This window comes from Trachypithecus francoisi, unplaced genomic scaffold (genome assembly GCF_009764315.1).
Source record: "Trachypithecus francoisi isolate TF-2019V2 unplaced genomic scaffold, Tfra_2.0 Lachesis_group11, whole genome shotgun sequence".
In the NCBI taxonomy this organism is placed as follows: Eukaryota; Metazoa; Chordata; class Mammalia; order Primates; family Cercopithecidae; genus Trachypithecus; species Trachypithecus francoisi.
This window is the reverse complement of record NW_022681456.1, coordinates 97,411,938-97,427,870: the sequence shown is the minus strand read 5'-3', so window position 1 is coordinate 97,427,870 and position 15,933 is coordinate 97,411,938. Positions and strand designations below refer to the sequence as shown.

Below are 15,933 nucleotides of genomic sequence, written 5' to 3'. Positions count from 1 at the left end.
GGTAATCCACTTTGAAAAGTAGTTTTTTGACAGTTTCTTAAGATGTTTAATTGTTGTTACCGTTTGACTCAGCAATTCTACTCCTAAGTATCAAATAAATACATGAGAATAGTCACAACAGCATCATTCAAAAATTGCTAAAAATTTGAAACAATCTAATTTCACTAACTGGTAAATGGATAAGCAATATTTGACATACCTATACAGTGGAATACTATTTAGCAATAAGCAGAAACAAATACAGATGCATACTGTAACATGAATGAACCTCAAAAATATTACGCTTAGTGAAAGAAGCCAGACACAAACGAACATATATTGAACGATTCCATTCATATGAAATGTCCACAAAATGCCAAATCTATATATTGAGATGGTGGATTAGTAATTGTCTAGGACTGGGAGGTAGAATGGGGAGTGACTTTAAACAAACATGAGATTTCATTCTTGGGTGATACAAAAGTTGTAAAATTATGGTAGTGTTTGTAAAACTTATAAAATGTATTACAACTCATTGAATTGTACATTTATAATGCATACATTTTATGGTATATAAATTGTATTTTAATAAAGCTTTTCCGAGAAAAGAAAGGAACATTTTCCTAAAGTATGAGAATGAAGCATACCTTTGAAAATTATTTCCTTCAAGTTACCCATTTGCTTAGTGATTATAAAGTGGCTTCACATCTATTACTTAACTTTTTGTTTACAATAATTCCTTCTAATAAAAAATATTGCCGGGCGCGGTGGCTCAAGCCTGTAATCCCAGCACTTTGGGAGGCCGAGACGGGCGGATCACAAGGTCAGGAGTTCAAGACCATCCTGGCGAACACGGTGAAACCCCGTCTCTACTAAAAATACAAAAAACTAGCCGGGCGAGTGGCGGGCGCCTGTAGTCCCAGTTACTTGGGAGGCTGAGGCAGGAGAATGGCGGGAACCTGGGAGGCGGAGCTTGCAGTGAGCTGAGATCCGGCCACTGCACTCCAGCCTGGGCGACAGAGCAAGACTCCGCCTCAAAAAAAAAAAAAAAAAAAAAATTATTTCTGTTTTACAGAGGAAATTTACTCTGAGAAGTCAATTTATCTGCCACAGTCTTGAACTAGGTAGGTTGCACTAAAACCAAATTTAATTTTGTTTTAATCCAAAATCATCTAACATTTTGTTACTGAACGTTGTTCTGTGGCTCAAATGAAATATAAGTTTGTTTGTCCCCCATGCAAGAATTCAAAGCACATGCTCTTGGTCAGGGATTCAGAGACCAGACTCTTTACATCTTGTGGTTTCACTATTCCCTTCCACCTCATTATCATCTCATTTGCTAGAAAAGGAAAGAGAGCACTGAGGGGTTTTACAGTCTTTGCCTGGGGAAGACACATTTTGTCTCCTAACATGTCATTGGCTAGAATTCAGTCACATGACCACACCTAACTGCAAGGGCAGCTGGGAAGTACCAACTAGAGGTGGGCTGTAAAATAAGAGGATAATGAATTTTGGTAAAATGCACAGAAATGTAACTTTTGTTTTTTAAGAAAATTTGACTGCTACTTGTGCTCCGAAATGGCAAGTTTAAAGTCAAATCTATCTAATGCATTCACATATTCTTATAAAATTAACTGAAGATAAAATTTAGCTATAAAGAAGTAATGAGAAACCTAAACATTCACTCTGCATTTCTAACTGTACATATTACAAACATGATGCAAATAAAGTTCCTTTTTGAATTCCTTGAGTAACCAGGAATAATATGGTTCTAAGTTAACAGTGCTCAAGCACTGACCCCATCACCATTTGTCATTTCAGAGTTCAGTTCTGCCACTTATATGCTGTGTAATTTGGACATGTTATTTAATGCCTGTAAGTTTCAGATTCTCCAACTGAAGAAAAGGAATAATACACCTAAGTCTTCAAGAGTTATCAGGAAGATTAAATATATGTAGAACATTAGATGATATAGTAGAAATTTATTAAATGCTACTCTTCATCTTCCCTTTCGTATAAGGTCCTATAAGACTCTATTACTATGATTTGGTGATGAAAGTTCTAAAACAATTTACTTCCCTTATTCCTGCAGTGTATATTTTATTCAGCTACAACTTATTTTATTAGTATGCATGACAATAACACATATTTTCTTCTTTTTTTTTCCTTCTGTGTAATTAACTCAGTACCTGTCTTATTCTATGCACTTTAAAATGACGGTTTCAATCATATGAAGGCACACAAGTCTAGCTGAAAAGATTGGCACATCGTCATTTGAACACAACTCTTCTGTCTTTAAGATAGATCTCTGGCTGGTAGGTGTATGACTACTCATTTTGAGTTTCTCATTGTTTGCAGACAGGTGCTCTTCTTCATTTCACTGATGCAAGAAGAGTATATTAGTTTTCTGTGCTGTGACTTTCACCTGCTTCACCTCCTCTCCCAAGAGAAATGTCAGAAAGAAATCTTTGCTTTCCATTGAATAAGCTGACAGGAACAGGGTAGTGAAATGCAACTTCTTAGATTAAAAAGAAAGATAATAATAATAGATGTTTCTGGAAAAGTTTTATTTCATTTTATTTTTGAATTTTGGCTTTCCAAAATTCCTTAACAGGCAAACAAAATAATACATAATTATATATGAATAACAGAAAATCAATCTGGAGCCAAATCAGGGTCACACTCAATGGTCTCTAAACAATGAATAGCTTATCAAATATGGAATGTCCACTCACCATCCTATACCTGCTGAATCAGAAATTTTAAGCATTAGACGCAAGTTTGAGGACCCAAAGTTGGCATTTTTTCTACTCTTAATAATTTGAACCATATCAAATTGTTAAAACTTGACAATATTTTATGTACAAAGTGTCAACTTTATAATAGTTTGACCTAACATTTAGCTCAGTCACATGAGTTTAGTTTTCAGATTTCTCTGGGTGACTCTCTGAAAAACATATATTCCCAGCTCTGGCCTAAAATCTACCAAATTAGAATTCTAGAGCAGGAGATTCTGCTGCTCCAGAACCCTCAAGAAACTATCATTTGAAAGTATAAGTCCTTTTTCAGGTATAAGGTTGTAGAGGTTTGGAAAAGGAACATCATGGTGATGCCTCTGTGAATAAAGATAAATAAATTTATATATATATACATATATATATTTACATTTAGAATAAGAAAACAACAACTGCTTAAAAATCAAGTCCTAGTATAAATACCTGACAGTCTGGAAAATTAAGCACTAAGGTGAAATTTAAAGATGTACTTAATATTTATATAATGAACCAGAGTAATATGTACTTTATAAACATCCTGATCATATCTTGTGTGAATTTATGACCACAAATCTGAAGGTGAAAATTTTCCATATTAATTCTTAAGACTGTTCCTGCTTTGGAATTAGATGCACGATTATGTGTCTGTTGCATGGGGAGAAGACTGAGGAGAGTTTAGCTGGACAGGAATTCAGGTTATGTAGCTGACCCAATGACCCCCTGAATGGCTTAGTATTTATTTGTCTCACTTATGCTCGTTTTGACCCTTTGTTCTCTGCTCTCTGACTGCAATCAGTCATGCCACACCCACTGCATTTTTACACACACACGCAGACAGCCCAGTCTGACATGATCTGTGTACCTAGAGCTCTCTCTCATTTGTATGTTTCCTTTGGATTATGTTTGTCCAAATGCCTTTGGAATATCTGTACTTGAATATCATAGGACTAGGAATTTGCTTAAGAATGAAATTATTTGTGTAATGAGCAGACAATATTGTAGTGTACATATCTGGAATATTTTCTACATATTTGCTAATCAATAGTTTTTTTTTTTTTTTTTTTTTAATTTAAGCCCCTGTCTCTGATAATGTTATTGGTAGGGTGTTGGTGGACTTAACATGACTGGTAGATTTGGAGTAAGCCTGAAAATGAATGAATACAGTTCTATCCAGAAATATTTTAGTTTCCTCTGGAATAAAGCAGTTTGGTTTAGGGTAAAGGTTCCATTCCACTCATGATTCAGCTCAGAGTCTAAGTCAAAGCCCTGTTATCCAAACTCAGGCAGAGTTTTGTGAAGGGCCTTCATTGGCCTGAGGCCTAGAAGTGTGGGTGGGGGAAAGTTACCTTTCATCCTCTGTTTTCCCGATCTCTTGAGCTGCCCCTACTCTTAGCAACCATCTGGGAACAGGAGATGTAGAAGACAGTCAATATGATGTCAGAACTTTAATGTGGAACATTTGTGGGACTCCAAGTTTTTGCTGCCCAAAAAACAAAAGCAAAAAAGCAAACAAACAAAGCACCTTTAATTATTATTAGCCCTCTCTGCTGCTGGGGACCAGATGCTGGCTCTGTTGGGAGGGACATTTGTTGTTCTCAGGGCACTGCATGGGTGAGGTGAAATGAGGGGCACAACCTTCTGCACAGGCACGTCCCTGCCCTACACTTATCCATAGTGTATTATCTGGCCCTCCACCCACAGACTTCTCCTCCTAAGCCTCAAACTCTAATGTGCAGCTTTGTAGGGATGCCTTCAAGATGGTGTAACCCGAACCACGTAAACTGACATGTTCTTCATCCACCAGAAACACCAGTGTCTTTGCGAGCCTCAGTGGTGGGAATTAAGGTTACCTGAGACACTAATTCTCTTAATTCAGCTATTATCGCTCTTATTGTCCCCACACCTGAACAGCATCAAGAGGGTCCATCAGCCCTGTGACTATAGTTTTCTTATTGGAGTTAAATCTGAGTTTCTCCTTATTCAGCACAGGTGAGAGAGCACCAGTTGCAACACTTTTTGATTCTGCATATCAATGAGACCATGTAGCATTTGTTTTTCTATGCATGTCTTGTTTCACTTAGCATATGATTCTCCAGGTTCATCCATGTTGTGGCAAATGGAAGGACCCCCTTCTTTTGAAAGGCTAAATAATATTACTGTGTGTGTGTGTGTGTGTGTGTGTGTGTGTGTATACGTAACTTTTTATTCATTCATCCATACATGCACAGATATTTGGGTTGTTTGCATATCTTGGCTATTATGAATAATGGTGTGATGGACATGGAAGAACAGCTATCTTTCTGAGGTAGTGATTTCATTGACTTCATGTATATGCCCAGAAGTGGGAGTGCTTAATCATCTGTAGTTCTGTTTTTAGTCTTTGAGGAAACTTGATACTGTTTTCTATAATGGCAGTACCAACTTACTTTCCCACCAACAAAGGGGCCCTTTTCTCCACACCTTCACCAACACTTGGAATCATTTGCTTTTTATTAGTAGCCATCCTGACAGGTGTCGACTGACATCCCGTGGTTTTCATTTGCATTTCCCATGATAATCTTTGACAAACCTTACAAAAACAAGCAATGGGGAAAAGATTCCCTATTCAATAAATGCTGCTGCGATAACTGGCTAGCCATATGCAGAAGACTGAAACTGGACCCCTTCCTTATGCCATATAAAAAAATTAACATGAGATGGACTAAAGACTTAAATGTAAAATCTGAAACTATAAAAACCCTGGAAGACAAGTTAAGCAAAGCATTGTGGACCTAGAAATGGGCAAAAGTTTCATGATGAAGACGCCAAAAGCACCTGAAACAAAAGCAAAACTTGACAGATGATATATAATTAAACTAAAGAGTTTCTGCACAGTAAAGGAAACTATCAACAGAGTGAACAATCTACAGAGTAGAAGAATTTTGGCAAACTATGCATCTGACAAACGTCTAATATCCAGCATCTATGAGGAACTTAAATTTACAAGAAAAAAACAAACAACCTATTAAAAAGTGGGCAAAGGATATGAATAGACACTTCTCAAAAGAATGCTTACATACATTCAACAATCATATGAAAAAACGCTCAACATCACTGATCACTGGAGAAATGCAAATCAAAATCACAATGAGATAACATCTCACTCCAGTCAGAATGGCTATTAAGGAGTCAAAAAATAACAGATACTTGTGAGGTTGTGGAGAGAAAGGAACTCTTATATGCCATTGATGGGAATGTAAATTAGTTTAACCATTGTGGAAGACAGTGTGGTGATTCCTCAAAAACCTAGAAACAGAAATACCATTCAACCCAGCAATTCTATTACTGGGTATATGCTCCAAAGAATACAAATCATTCTATCATAAAGACACACACACACATACATACACACACACACATTGATTGCAGCACTATTCACAATAGCAAAGACCCAGAATTTGCTAGACTGGATAAAGAAAATGTGGTACATATATACTGTATTAATCTGTTTCCATGCTGCTGATAAAGACATATCCGAGACTGAGCAATTTACAAAAGAAAGAGGTTTAATGGACTTACAGTTCCACATGGTTGGGGAGACCTCAAAATCATGGTGGACGGGAAGAAGGAGCAAGTCACATCTTACATGGATGACAGCAGGTGAAAAGAGAGAGCTTGTGCAGGGGAACTCCTCTTTATGAAACCATCAGATCTCATGAGACTTATTCACCTTCATGAAAACAGCATCAGAAAGACCCACCCCCATGATTCAATTAACTCCCACAGGGTCCTTCTCACAACACATGAGAATTATGGGAGCTAAAATTCAAGATGAGATTTGCGTGAGTCCACAGCCAAACCATATCTACACCATGGAAAACTATGTAGCCATAAAAAGGAATGAGATCATATCCTTTGCAGGATGCAGCTGGAGGACATTATTCTTAGCAAACTAACATGGGAACAGAAAACTAAATACCATATGTTCTCACTTATAACTGAGAACTAAATGATGAGAACACATGGACACAGAGAGGGGAATAGTATACACTGGGGCCTCCTTGATGGTAGTGGTGGGAGGATGGAGAGGATCAGGAAAAATAACTAATAGTTACTAGGCTTAGTACCTGGGCAAAGAAATAATCTGTATGACAAACCCTCATGACACAAGTTGACCTATATAAGAAACCTGCCATGTATCCCTGAACTTAAAATAAAAGTTAAATTTTAAAAAGTAAATAAAAAGTAAAAAAAAAGGAAATAAAATGCAGAACAAAAAAACTCAACTGATTTATGCATGTTCGTTTTTGTATACAACAAGTTTACTGAATTTTTTATTAGCTCTATGCTTTCTGGTGACATCTTTAGGGTTTTCTAAATGTAGAATCACATTATCTGCAAACAGTAATTATTTTACTTTTTCTTATTTTACTTGCATGTCTTTTTTCTTGTCTGATTGTTCTGGTCATTTCTGTTTTAAAAACAAGTGGCAAGAGTAGATTTTTTATGCACTGGATCTTAGGGAAAGAGTTTTTTCTCATTGATTATGTTGTGAACAATGGGCTTTTAATAAATGTCCTTTATTATATTGAGGATAGTTTCTTCTAGACCAGTTTTTGAGGATTTTTCTCATGAATGTAGATTGAACTTTGTCAAATGCTTTATATTACATCTGTTGAAATGACTATGTAGTTTTCTTTTAATCTTTTATTCTGTTAACATGGTGTATCACAGTGATTGACTTGCATATTTTATTTATTTATTTATTTATTTATTTATTTTTTCTTTTAAACATTTTTGTGAGTACATAGTAGGGGTATATACTTACGAGGTACATGAGATATTTTAGTACAGGTATAAATGCAAAATAAGCACGTCATGGAAAATGGGATATCCATGCCCTCAAGCATTTATCCTTTGAGTTACAAGCAATGCAGTTACACTCTAAGTTTTTTTAAAATATACAATTATTATTGACTATAGTCACCCTGTTGTGCTATCAAATACTAGATCCTTTTCCTTATTGTAATTGTTTTGTACCTATTAATCATGTTGGAAAATAACAAGTTTAGAGAAAACAGATAAAGCTAATGGCAATCTCATAAATAGTAGGTTTTAGAATATTCATTTTTAAATACAATACACTAAGTTGGTGATGAATCTGGAGATATAATACAATTCTTATTATTTCTAAACTTCTACATTTCTCCATGATAATATAGTTAGGCTAAGTTTATCTAATCTAAAGAACAAATAAAAGCTAAAAATTATTATGAAGCAGGTCTCCAGCGTAGCTTAGGTTGAAGGCTAGACACAAGACAGGACAAAGAATAACATTCAACTCCAAAGATTTCCATTTGCCAATGAATTTACACTGATACATCTATACAGAATAATCCAACTCAAATATAACTATTTCTAAGGCAAGAAAAATAGGTTTACATTACTTTGAAAACTCTTGACCTTTAGAATTGCTGACAGGTAGATCACCTGAGGTCGGGAGTTTGAGACAAGCCTGACCAACATAGAGAAACCCCATCTCACCTAAAATTACAAAAGTAGCCAGGCGTGGTGGCACATGACTGTAATCCCAGCTACTTGGAAGGCTGAGGCAGGAGAATCGCTTGAACCTGGGAGGCAGAGGTTGCAGTGAGCTGAGATCATGCCATTCATTGTACTCCAGCCTGGGTAATAAGAGCAAAACTCCATCTCAGAAAAAAAAAAAAAAAAAGTAATAAATAAAAATCATAGCTTTACCAAGGAATTTGGTATTTAAAAACATAATTTACAGAAAAGAATGTAGTGAAATTTTATCTTGATTAGACATGCAAAATGACTTCTAAGAGGAAAAAGGATGGATGATTCTTTTTCTGTATTTTTCCAAAGCCTGAAGCCTAAAACATAGGTCCAATGACTAAATATGTAAACAAACAAAAAGCCCCACAATATTTCTTAACTTATACCAGAGGTCATCAAACTACTGCCCCTACTGGCCAAATCCAGTCTGCTGCCAATTTTTGTATACAAAGATAAATGGAATACAGCAATGCTCGTTCCTTAACATATTGTATAGGGTTCCCTTTGTCCTGTAACAGCAGAGTTTAGTGCCTATGATGGAGACAGTATCATAAAGCTTAAAATATTTTATATCTGCTCCTTTGTCGAAAAAAATTGCTGACACCTGATCCAGATAATCGGTAGTCATGAATGAACCTAGAGTAATCATTTATTGAGCATCTATTATGTGTTAGACATTATGCTAATGTTTCTAGCTACAAATATATTTATTCATTTAATTCTCATAACAATAATGTGAAATAAGTATTATTATCTTAAACCTATAAATAAATAAACTGATATTCAAAAAAGCTAAGTAACTGACCTAAGATTACACTGCTAGTAACCAATAGATTCAATATTTAAATGTTTTTCTATTATTCTTTGTTATTATTTGTTTTGATGTTCAATTCCAATGATTTTTGTCCTAAGCTACACAATTTCCTAGAATTCATAGTTACTGAAAACCTCCTTCACAGTCTAAGCGATATAGGTGAAGAGAAAAAAATGTAGATTCCTATAAATAAAAAAGGGAATTTCAGAAAAAGCTGGTTTAATGTAAACAGAAACTATGGGAGGGCAAGAGAAAAATAGTGGTCATCTCTAATTTGGCAATGAATGCTCAGCAATCAATCTTCAGCTCGCTCCATTTATCACCGGGCCAATGACCAGTAAAACCTTTACTTTAATCTTTACTGGGATAATTTAAATTACCTTCAGAGCAATCTGTTGCTTCCAGAGTTTCTTCATTAACCAGTAATGCATATCATGGACATTAAGATGAATCCAGATTATCATTTCACTATATATATTGGAAAGAGTCTTGAACTTTGTCTATATCTACAAACCACTCCCATTTCTTATGATACTTTTTGCCTCTGTTACTTTTTTTATTCAGTGCTCCTTTTGCTTCTCCTAGTAACTTAATGCTACAATTTTTAAACTCCCAATGTTTACATTTATTCTAAAACCACAAATATGCAATAAAAATCACCAAGGGGCTTCTTTCACATATTTATGTCATATTTTCTCTTTTGAAATCAATCTTAATAATGCAAGTAATATCCTCTCATACATGAACATCTATAAACTCACCAAGTACCACAGCATTTGCCTAAGAATTTGTTCATCCATGGGAACTAGAAGGTGATAAAAGATTAGATTCATCAAGAAGAATTATAACTATCAAGAAAAGCACAGAGCCTATGTTGGGGTTTTAAATGATTTAAAGTAGATCATAAAAATCTCTTTTATGAATGAGTATTTTAATATTATAGTGTTAGATTAGTTGATACAGTTTAAGATATATTAAAAGGAAACTAGGTAAATACACATATTGGAAAAATATTCTGTATTTAAAAATTATTCATATATATTATACACATATAATTTGTGTGTATATAATTTGAAAATTTTGTAGATACAGACTATATATATAACACAAAGATTGCCTCTGATAGCTAGTATTATGCGTAGTTTCCTTATCAAATACATTTTTTGCTTTTCTAATTTATCTGTAATGAACATGTAATACTTGTATAATAAAGGAAAAACTAGTAATTTAAAAGTCTTTACTATAATTCCACTCTGGCCAAGACATATGTATATTTTAATATACATATATGCATATAATTTATACAAATTATATATGTATGAATTATGTATATATTGCTTATATGTGCATATATGTATATCTAATTTGTGTGTGTGTGAATATATGTATATGAGCTACATACAGAAATTTTTTTAGATGTTGAATATCAGGTAATTCAGGACAGTGCTAGGGGAAAAATAAAGGGGAAAAGGAAAGGAAAGGTCCTAGGGATCTGTGAGTTAAAATCTGAAGTTCTCACTGTGCTGGAATATATAGGATGTTCTAAGTAGCTAAATGAGAGATACTTTGCTGAAAAATACAGTTACTTCAGTTGATATTGAAAGACACTTAGGGAAAGACTTTTCAACCACTACAGTAATGGTTACTCTCAGAAAATTCTAACAAAATTTAAGCACAAAATTCAAAAGGATAAGATTAATTGACCAATTTTGTATATTTAGAAAACTCCATTGTCTCAGCCCAAAATCTCCTTAAGCTGATAAGCAACTACAGCAAAGTCTCAGGATACAAAATCAATGTGCAAAAATCACAAGCATTCTTATACATCAGTAACAGACAAACAGAGAGCCAAATCAGGAATGAACTCCCATTCACAATAGCTTCAAAGAGAATAAAATACCTAGGAATCCAACTTACAAGGGATGTGAAGGACCTCTTCAAGGAGAACTACAAACCACTGCTCAGTGAAATAAAAGAGGACACCAACAAATGGAAGAACATACCATGCTCATGGATAGGAAGAATCAATATCGTGAAAATGGCCATACCGCCCAAGGTAATTTATAGATTCAATGCCATCCCATTAAGCTACCAATGACTTTCTTCACAGAATTGGAAAAAACTGCTTTAAAGTTCATATGGAACCAAAAAAGAGCCCGCATAGCCAAGACAATCCTAAGCCAAAAGAACAAAGCTGGAGGCATCATGCTACCTGACTTCAAACTATACTACAGGGCTACAGTAACCAAAACAGCATGGTACTGGCACCAAAACAGAGATATAGACCAATGGAACACAACAGAGCCCTCAGAAATAATACCACACATCTACAGACATCTGATCTTTGACAAACCTGAGAGAAACAAGAAATGGGGAAAGGATTCCCTATTTAATAAATGGTGCTGGGAAAATTGGCTAGCCATAAGTAGAAAGCTGAAACTGGATCCTTTCCTTACTCCTTATATGAAAATTAATTTAAGATGGATTAGAGACTTAAATGTTAGACCTAAAACCGTAAAAACTCTAGAAGAAAACCTAGGTAATACCATTCAGGACATAGGCATGGGCAAGGACTTCATGTCTAAAACACCAAAAGCAACGGCAGCAAAAGCCAAAATTGACAAATGGGATCTAATTAAACTAAAGAGCTTCTGCACAGCAAAAGAAACTACCATCAGAGTGAACAGGCACCTACAGAATGCGAGAAAAATTTTGCAATCTACCCATCTGACAAAGTGCTAATATCCAGAACCTATAAAGAACTCAGTGAAATTTACAAGAAAAAAACAAACAACCCCATCAAAAAGTGGGCAAATGATATGAACAGCCACTTCTCAAAAGAAGACATTCATACGGCCAACAGACACATGAAAAAATGCTCATCATCCCTCGCTATCCGAGAAATGCAAATCAAAACCACAATGAGATGCCATCTTACACCAGTTAGAACGGCAATCATTAAAAAAATCAGGAAACAGAGTCTAAATGCTTTCCGGTGCCAGGAGTGAGCGATGAGCTGGCTTGTGTTCCTGCCCCACAGAGTCGCCTTGGCTGCCGTGTCCTGCCCTGGCAGCTCTCGCGGGTTTGGGATGTTCTATGCCGTGAGGAGGGGCCGTATGACCGGGATCTTTCTGACCTGGAATGAGTGCAAAGCAAAGGTGGACCAGTTTCCTGCTGCCAGATTTAAGAAGTTTGCCACAGAGGATGAGGCCTGGACCTTTGTCAGGAAATCTGCAAGCCCAGAAGTTTCAGAAGGGCAGGAAAATCAACATGGAAAAGAATCGCAGACAAAAGCCAGCAAGCGACTCCGTGAGCCACTGGATGGAGATGGAGATGAAAGCACAGAGCCATATGCAAAGTACATGAAGCTGAGCATGGAGCCGGGGCCTCCAGTTAGCAGAGACACGTTTTCCTACATGGGAGACTTTGTTGTCGTCTACACTGATGGCTGCTGCTCCAGTAATGGGCGTAGAAGGCCACGAGCAGGAATCTGCGTTTACTGGGGGCTGGGCCATCCTTTAAATGTAGGCATTAGACTTCCTGGGCGACAGACAAACCAAAGAGCAGAAATTCATGCTGCCTGCAAAGCCATTGAACAAGCAAAGGCTCAAAACATCAGTAAACTGGTTCTGTATACAGACAGTATGTTTACTATAAATGGTATAACTAACTGTGTTCAAAGTTGGAAGGAAAATGGGTGGAAGACAAGTGCAGGGAAAGAGGTGATCAACAAAGAGCACTTCATGGCACTGGAGAGGCTCACCCAGGGGATGGACATTCAGTGGATGCACGTTCCTGGTCATTTGGGATTTATAGGCAATGAAGAAACTGATAGACTAGCCAGAGAAGGAGCTAAACAATCCAAAGACTGAGCCATGTGACTTTAGTCCTTGGGAGAACTTGAGCCATTGACTGTCTTGCTACTTGTACTTACTGGTGTGGAAAACAGCCTGCAGATGGGACCATCGCGGTGATGGGCAGATGCGTCTTTCACAGGGAATCAGGCACAGTGGCCTTCTGTGACAAGTTTTTATAAAAAATGGTTAAGTATATAATAAATTGAATTTTTGAGGTTGGAGAATTATATGAGATTTCCGCATTATGTTTACTGGGTTTGATACTGTTCTTGCTTGTTTTATTGCAGGCAAGCAAGGCAAATGGCCTAAAATGCTGTGGCTTATATTTTGATAAGAAATCAAAAAACCATTGGTTAAAAGATGCAACTCAGAAGTCTGGAAGTGTTCTGGAAGCTTCCATTTACCACCCAGTCGACGGGACTGAGTCTCCTGCTTGTATAGGTGACTTGTGCCTGTGGGTACATTAGAGAGACATGCTGCTCAGGGCCTGGGCATGCAGCTCAGTGGGCAGGGTGTAGGCTGAGTCTCAGCCCCACATGCCAGCTTGCTGGGCACTTAGTATAGGGCAAAGCCTGCCTGCAGGCGACCCAGGCTGCTAGGCCATTCTCTAGGAACAGCTAGGACTTGTAAAGACTAAAATACATAAATAAATCTTTCAAAAGTCAAAAAAAAAATTAGGAAACAACAGGTGCTGGAGAGGATGTGGAGAAATAGGAACACTTTTACACTGTTGGTGGGACTGTAAACTAGTTCAACCATTGTGGAAAACAGTGTGGTGATTGATTCCTCAAGGACTAGAACTAGAAATACCATTTGACCCAACCATCCCATTAGTAGGGATATACCCAAAGAATTATAAGTCATGTTGCTATAAAGACACATGCACACGCATGTTCATTGCGGCACTATTCACAATAGCAATGACTTGGAATCAACCCAAATGTCCATCAGTGACAGACTGGATTAAGAAAATGTGGCACATATACACCACGGAATACTGTGCAGCCATAAAAAAGGATGAGTTAGTGTCCTTTGTAGGGACATGGATGCAGCTGGAAACCATCATTCTCAGCAAACTATTGCAAGAACAGAAAACCAAATACTGCATGTTCTCACTCATAGGTGGAAATTGAACAATGAGATCACTTGGACACAGGAAGGGGAACATCACACACCGGGTCCTATTGTGGGGAGGGGGTAGGGGGGAGGGATAGCATTAGGAGATATACCTAATGTAAATGACGAGTTAATGAGTGCAGCGCACCAACATGGCACATGTATGCATATGTAACAAATCTGCACGTTGTGCACATGTACCCTAGAACTTAAAGTATAATTTAAAAAAGAAAAAAAGATTAATTGACCAAGAAATTAACCATCTGTGAAATATTTTTAAAAAGACAAGACAAAAATCCAACTCTACTCTCTCTAGAAGAAGACACTAACTCCAGATTCTCAGTCATCAGTATCCATAATTTCTGGCAGACAATACAAAAAATTTACACATGAAATGAAGCAGATAAATATAAGTAACTGAAGGAAGAGGTCAGTCAGCAGACAAAAACTCTGAGAGATGATCCAACTACTGGAATTAGCAAAGATTTTAAATCATCTTAATCAAAAGTGTTCAAGGACTTTAAAACTGACCATAATAAATGAGCAGATGAACATATGAGGGAATATTAACAGAGAAAGAGAGCCTATAGAAAGAATCAAATTGAAATTCTAAAAGCAATAAATAAAATATGTAATATAAAAAAATTCCCTTTAATGCTATAAATTTTCCTCTTAGCACTGCTTTAGCTGCATCCCAGAGATTCTGATATGTTGTCTTTGTTCTCATTGGTTTCAAAGAACTTGCTGATTTTTGCCTTAATTTCATTATATAACCAGAGTCATTCAGGAGCAGGCTGTTCAAAGTTCATGTAGTTGAGTGGTTTTGAGTGGGCTTTTTAATCTTGACTTCTAATTTGATTATGCTGTGGTCTGACAGACTGTTATGATTTCAGTTATTTTGCATTTGCCGAGGAGTGTTTTACTTCCAATTATGTCATCGAATTTAGAGTAAGTGCCATGTGGCACTGAAAAAATGTATACTTTGTTGTCTTTGGTGGAGAGTTCTGTAGATATCTATCAGGTCCACTTGGTCTAGAGCTGAGTTCAAGTCCTGAATATCTTCATTAATTTTCTGTCTCGATTATTTGTCTAATACTGACAGCGGAGTATTAAAGGCTTCTACTATTATTGTATGGGGTCTAAGTCCCTTTATAGGTCCCTCTAATAATTTGTTTTATGAATCTGGGTGCTGCTGTATTGGGTGCATACATATTTAGGATAGTTAGCTCTTCTTGTTTGATTGAACCCTTTAACATTATGTAATGTCCTTCTTTGTCTTTTTTGACTTTTGTTGACTTAATATCTATTTTGTCAGAAACTAGGATTGCAACCCCTGCTTTTTTTTCAGCTTTCCATTTGCATGATAAGTTTTCCATCATCTCTTTATTTTGAGTCTATGTGCATCTTTGCACACGAGATGTGTCTCTCGAACACAGCACACCAATAGGTCTTGTCTTTGTATCCTGCTTGCCATTCTGTGTCTTTTAATTGGGGTGTTGAGCCCATTTACATTTAGGGTTAATATTGTTACGTGTGAATTTGATCCTGTCATCATGATGCTGGTTAGTTAATTTGGCAGACTTGTTAATGTAGTTGCTTCATAGTGTCATTAATCTGTGTACTTCAGTGTGTTTTTGTAGTGGCTGGTAATGGTTTTTCTTATCCATGTTTAGTGCTTCCTTTAGGAGCTCTCACAAGGCAGGTGGGGTGGTGACAAAATCCCTCAGCATTTGCTTGTCTGAAAAAGATTTTATTTCTCTTTCGCTTATGAATCTTAGTTTGGCTGGATGTGAAATTGTGGGTTAGAATTTCTTTTTTTTTTTTTTTTTTTTTTTAA

At 36.5% G+C, this 15,933-nt stretch overlaps 1 protein-coding gene across 1 annotated transcript; it reads left to right on the top strand.

Annotated features, from left to right (window-relative positions):
- Positions 1-12,106: 12,106 nt before the first annotated feature.
- LOC117091089 (ribonuclease H1-like) lies at positions 12,107-13,025 on the top strand. The gene has a single exon (XM_033223559.1). It carries the CDS (start codon positions 12,135-12,137, stop codon positions 12,993-12,995), a length of 861 nt encoding a protein of 286 aa, XP_033079450.1. The 5' UTR covers positions 12,107-12,134; the 3' UTR covers positions 12,996-13,025.
- The last annotated feature ends 2,908 nt before the right edge of the window (positions 13,026-15,933 follow it).

Coding starts and splice junctions, on each gene's coding strand:
- LOC117091089 (XM_033223559.1), top strand. CDS start 12,135: ATGAGCTGGCTTGTGTTCCTGCCCCACAGAGTCGCCTTGGCTGCCGTG.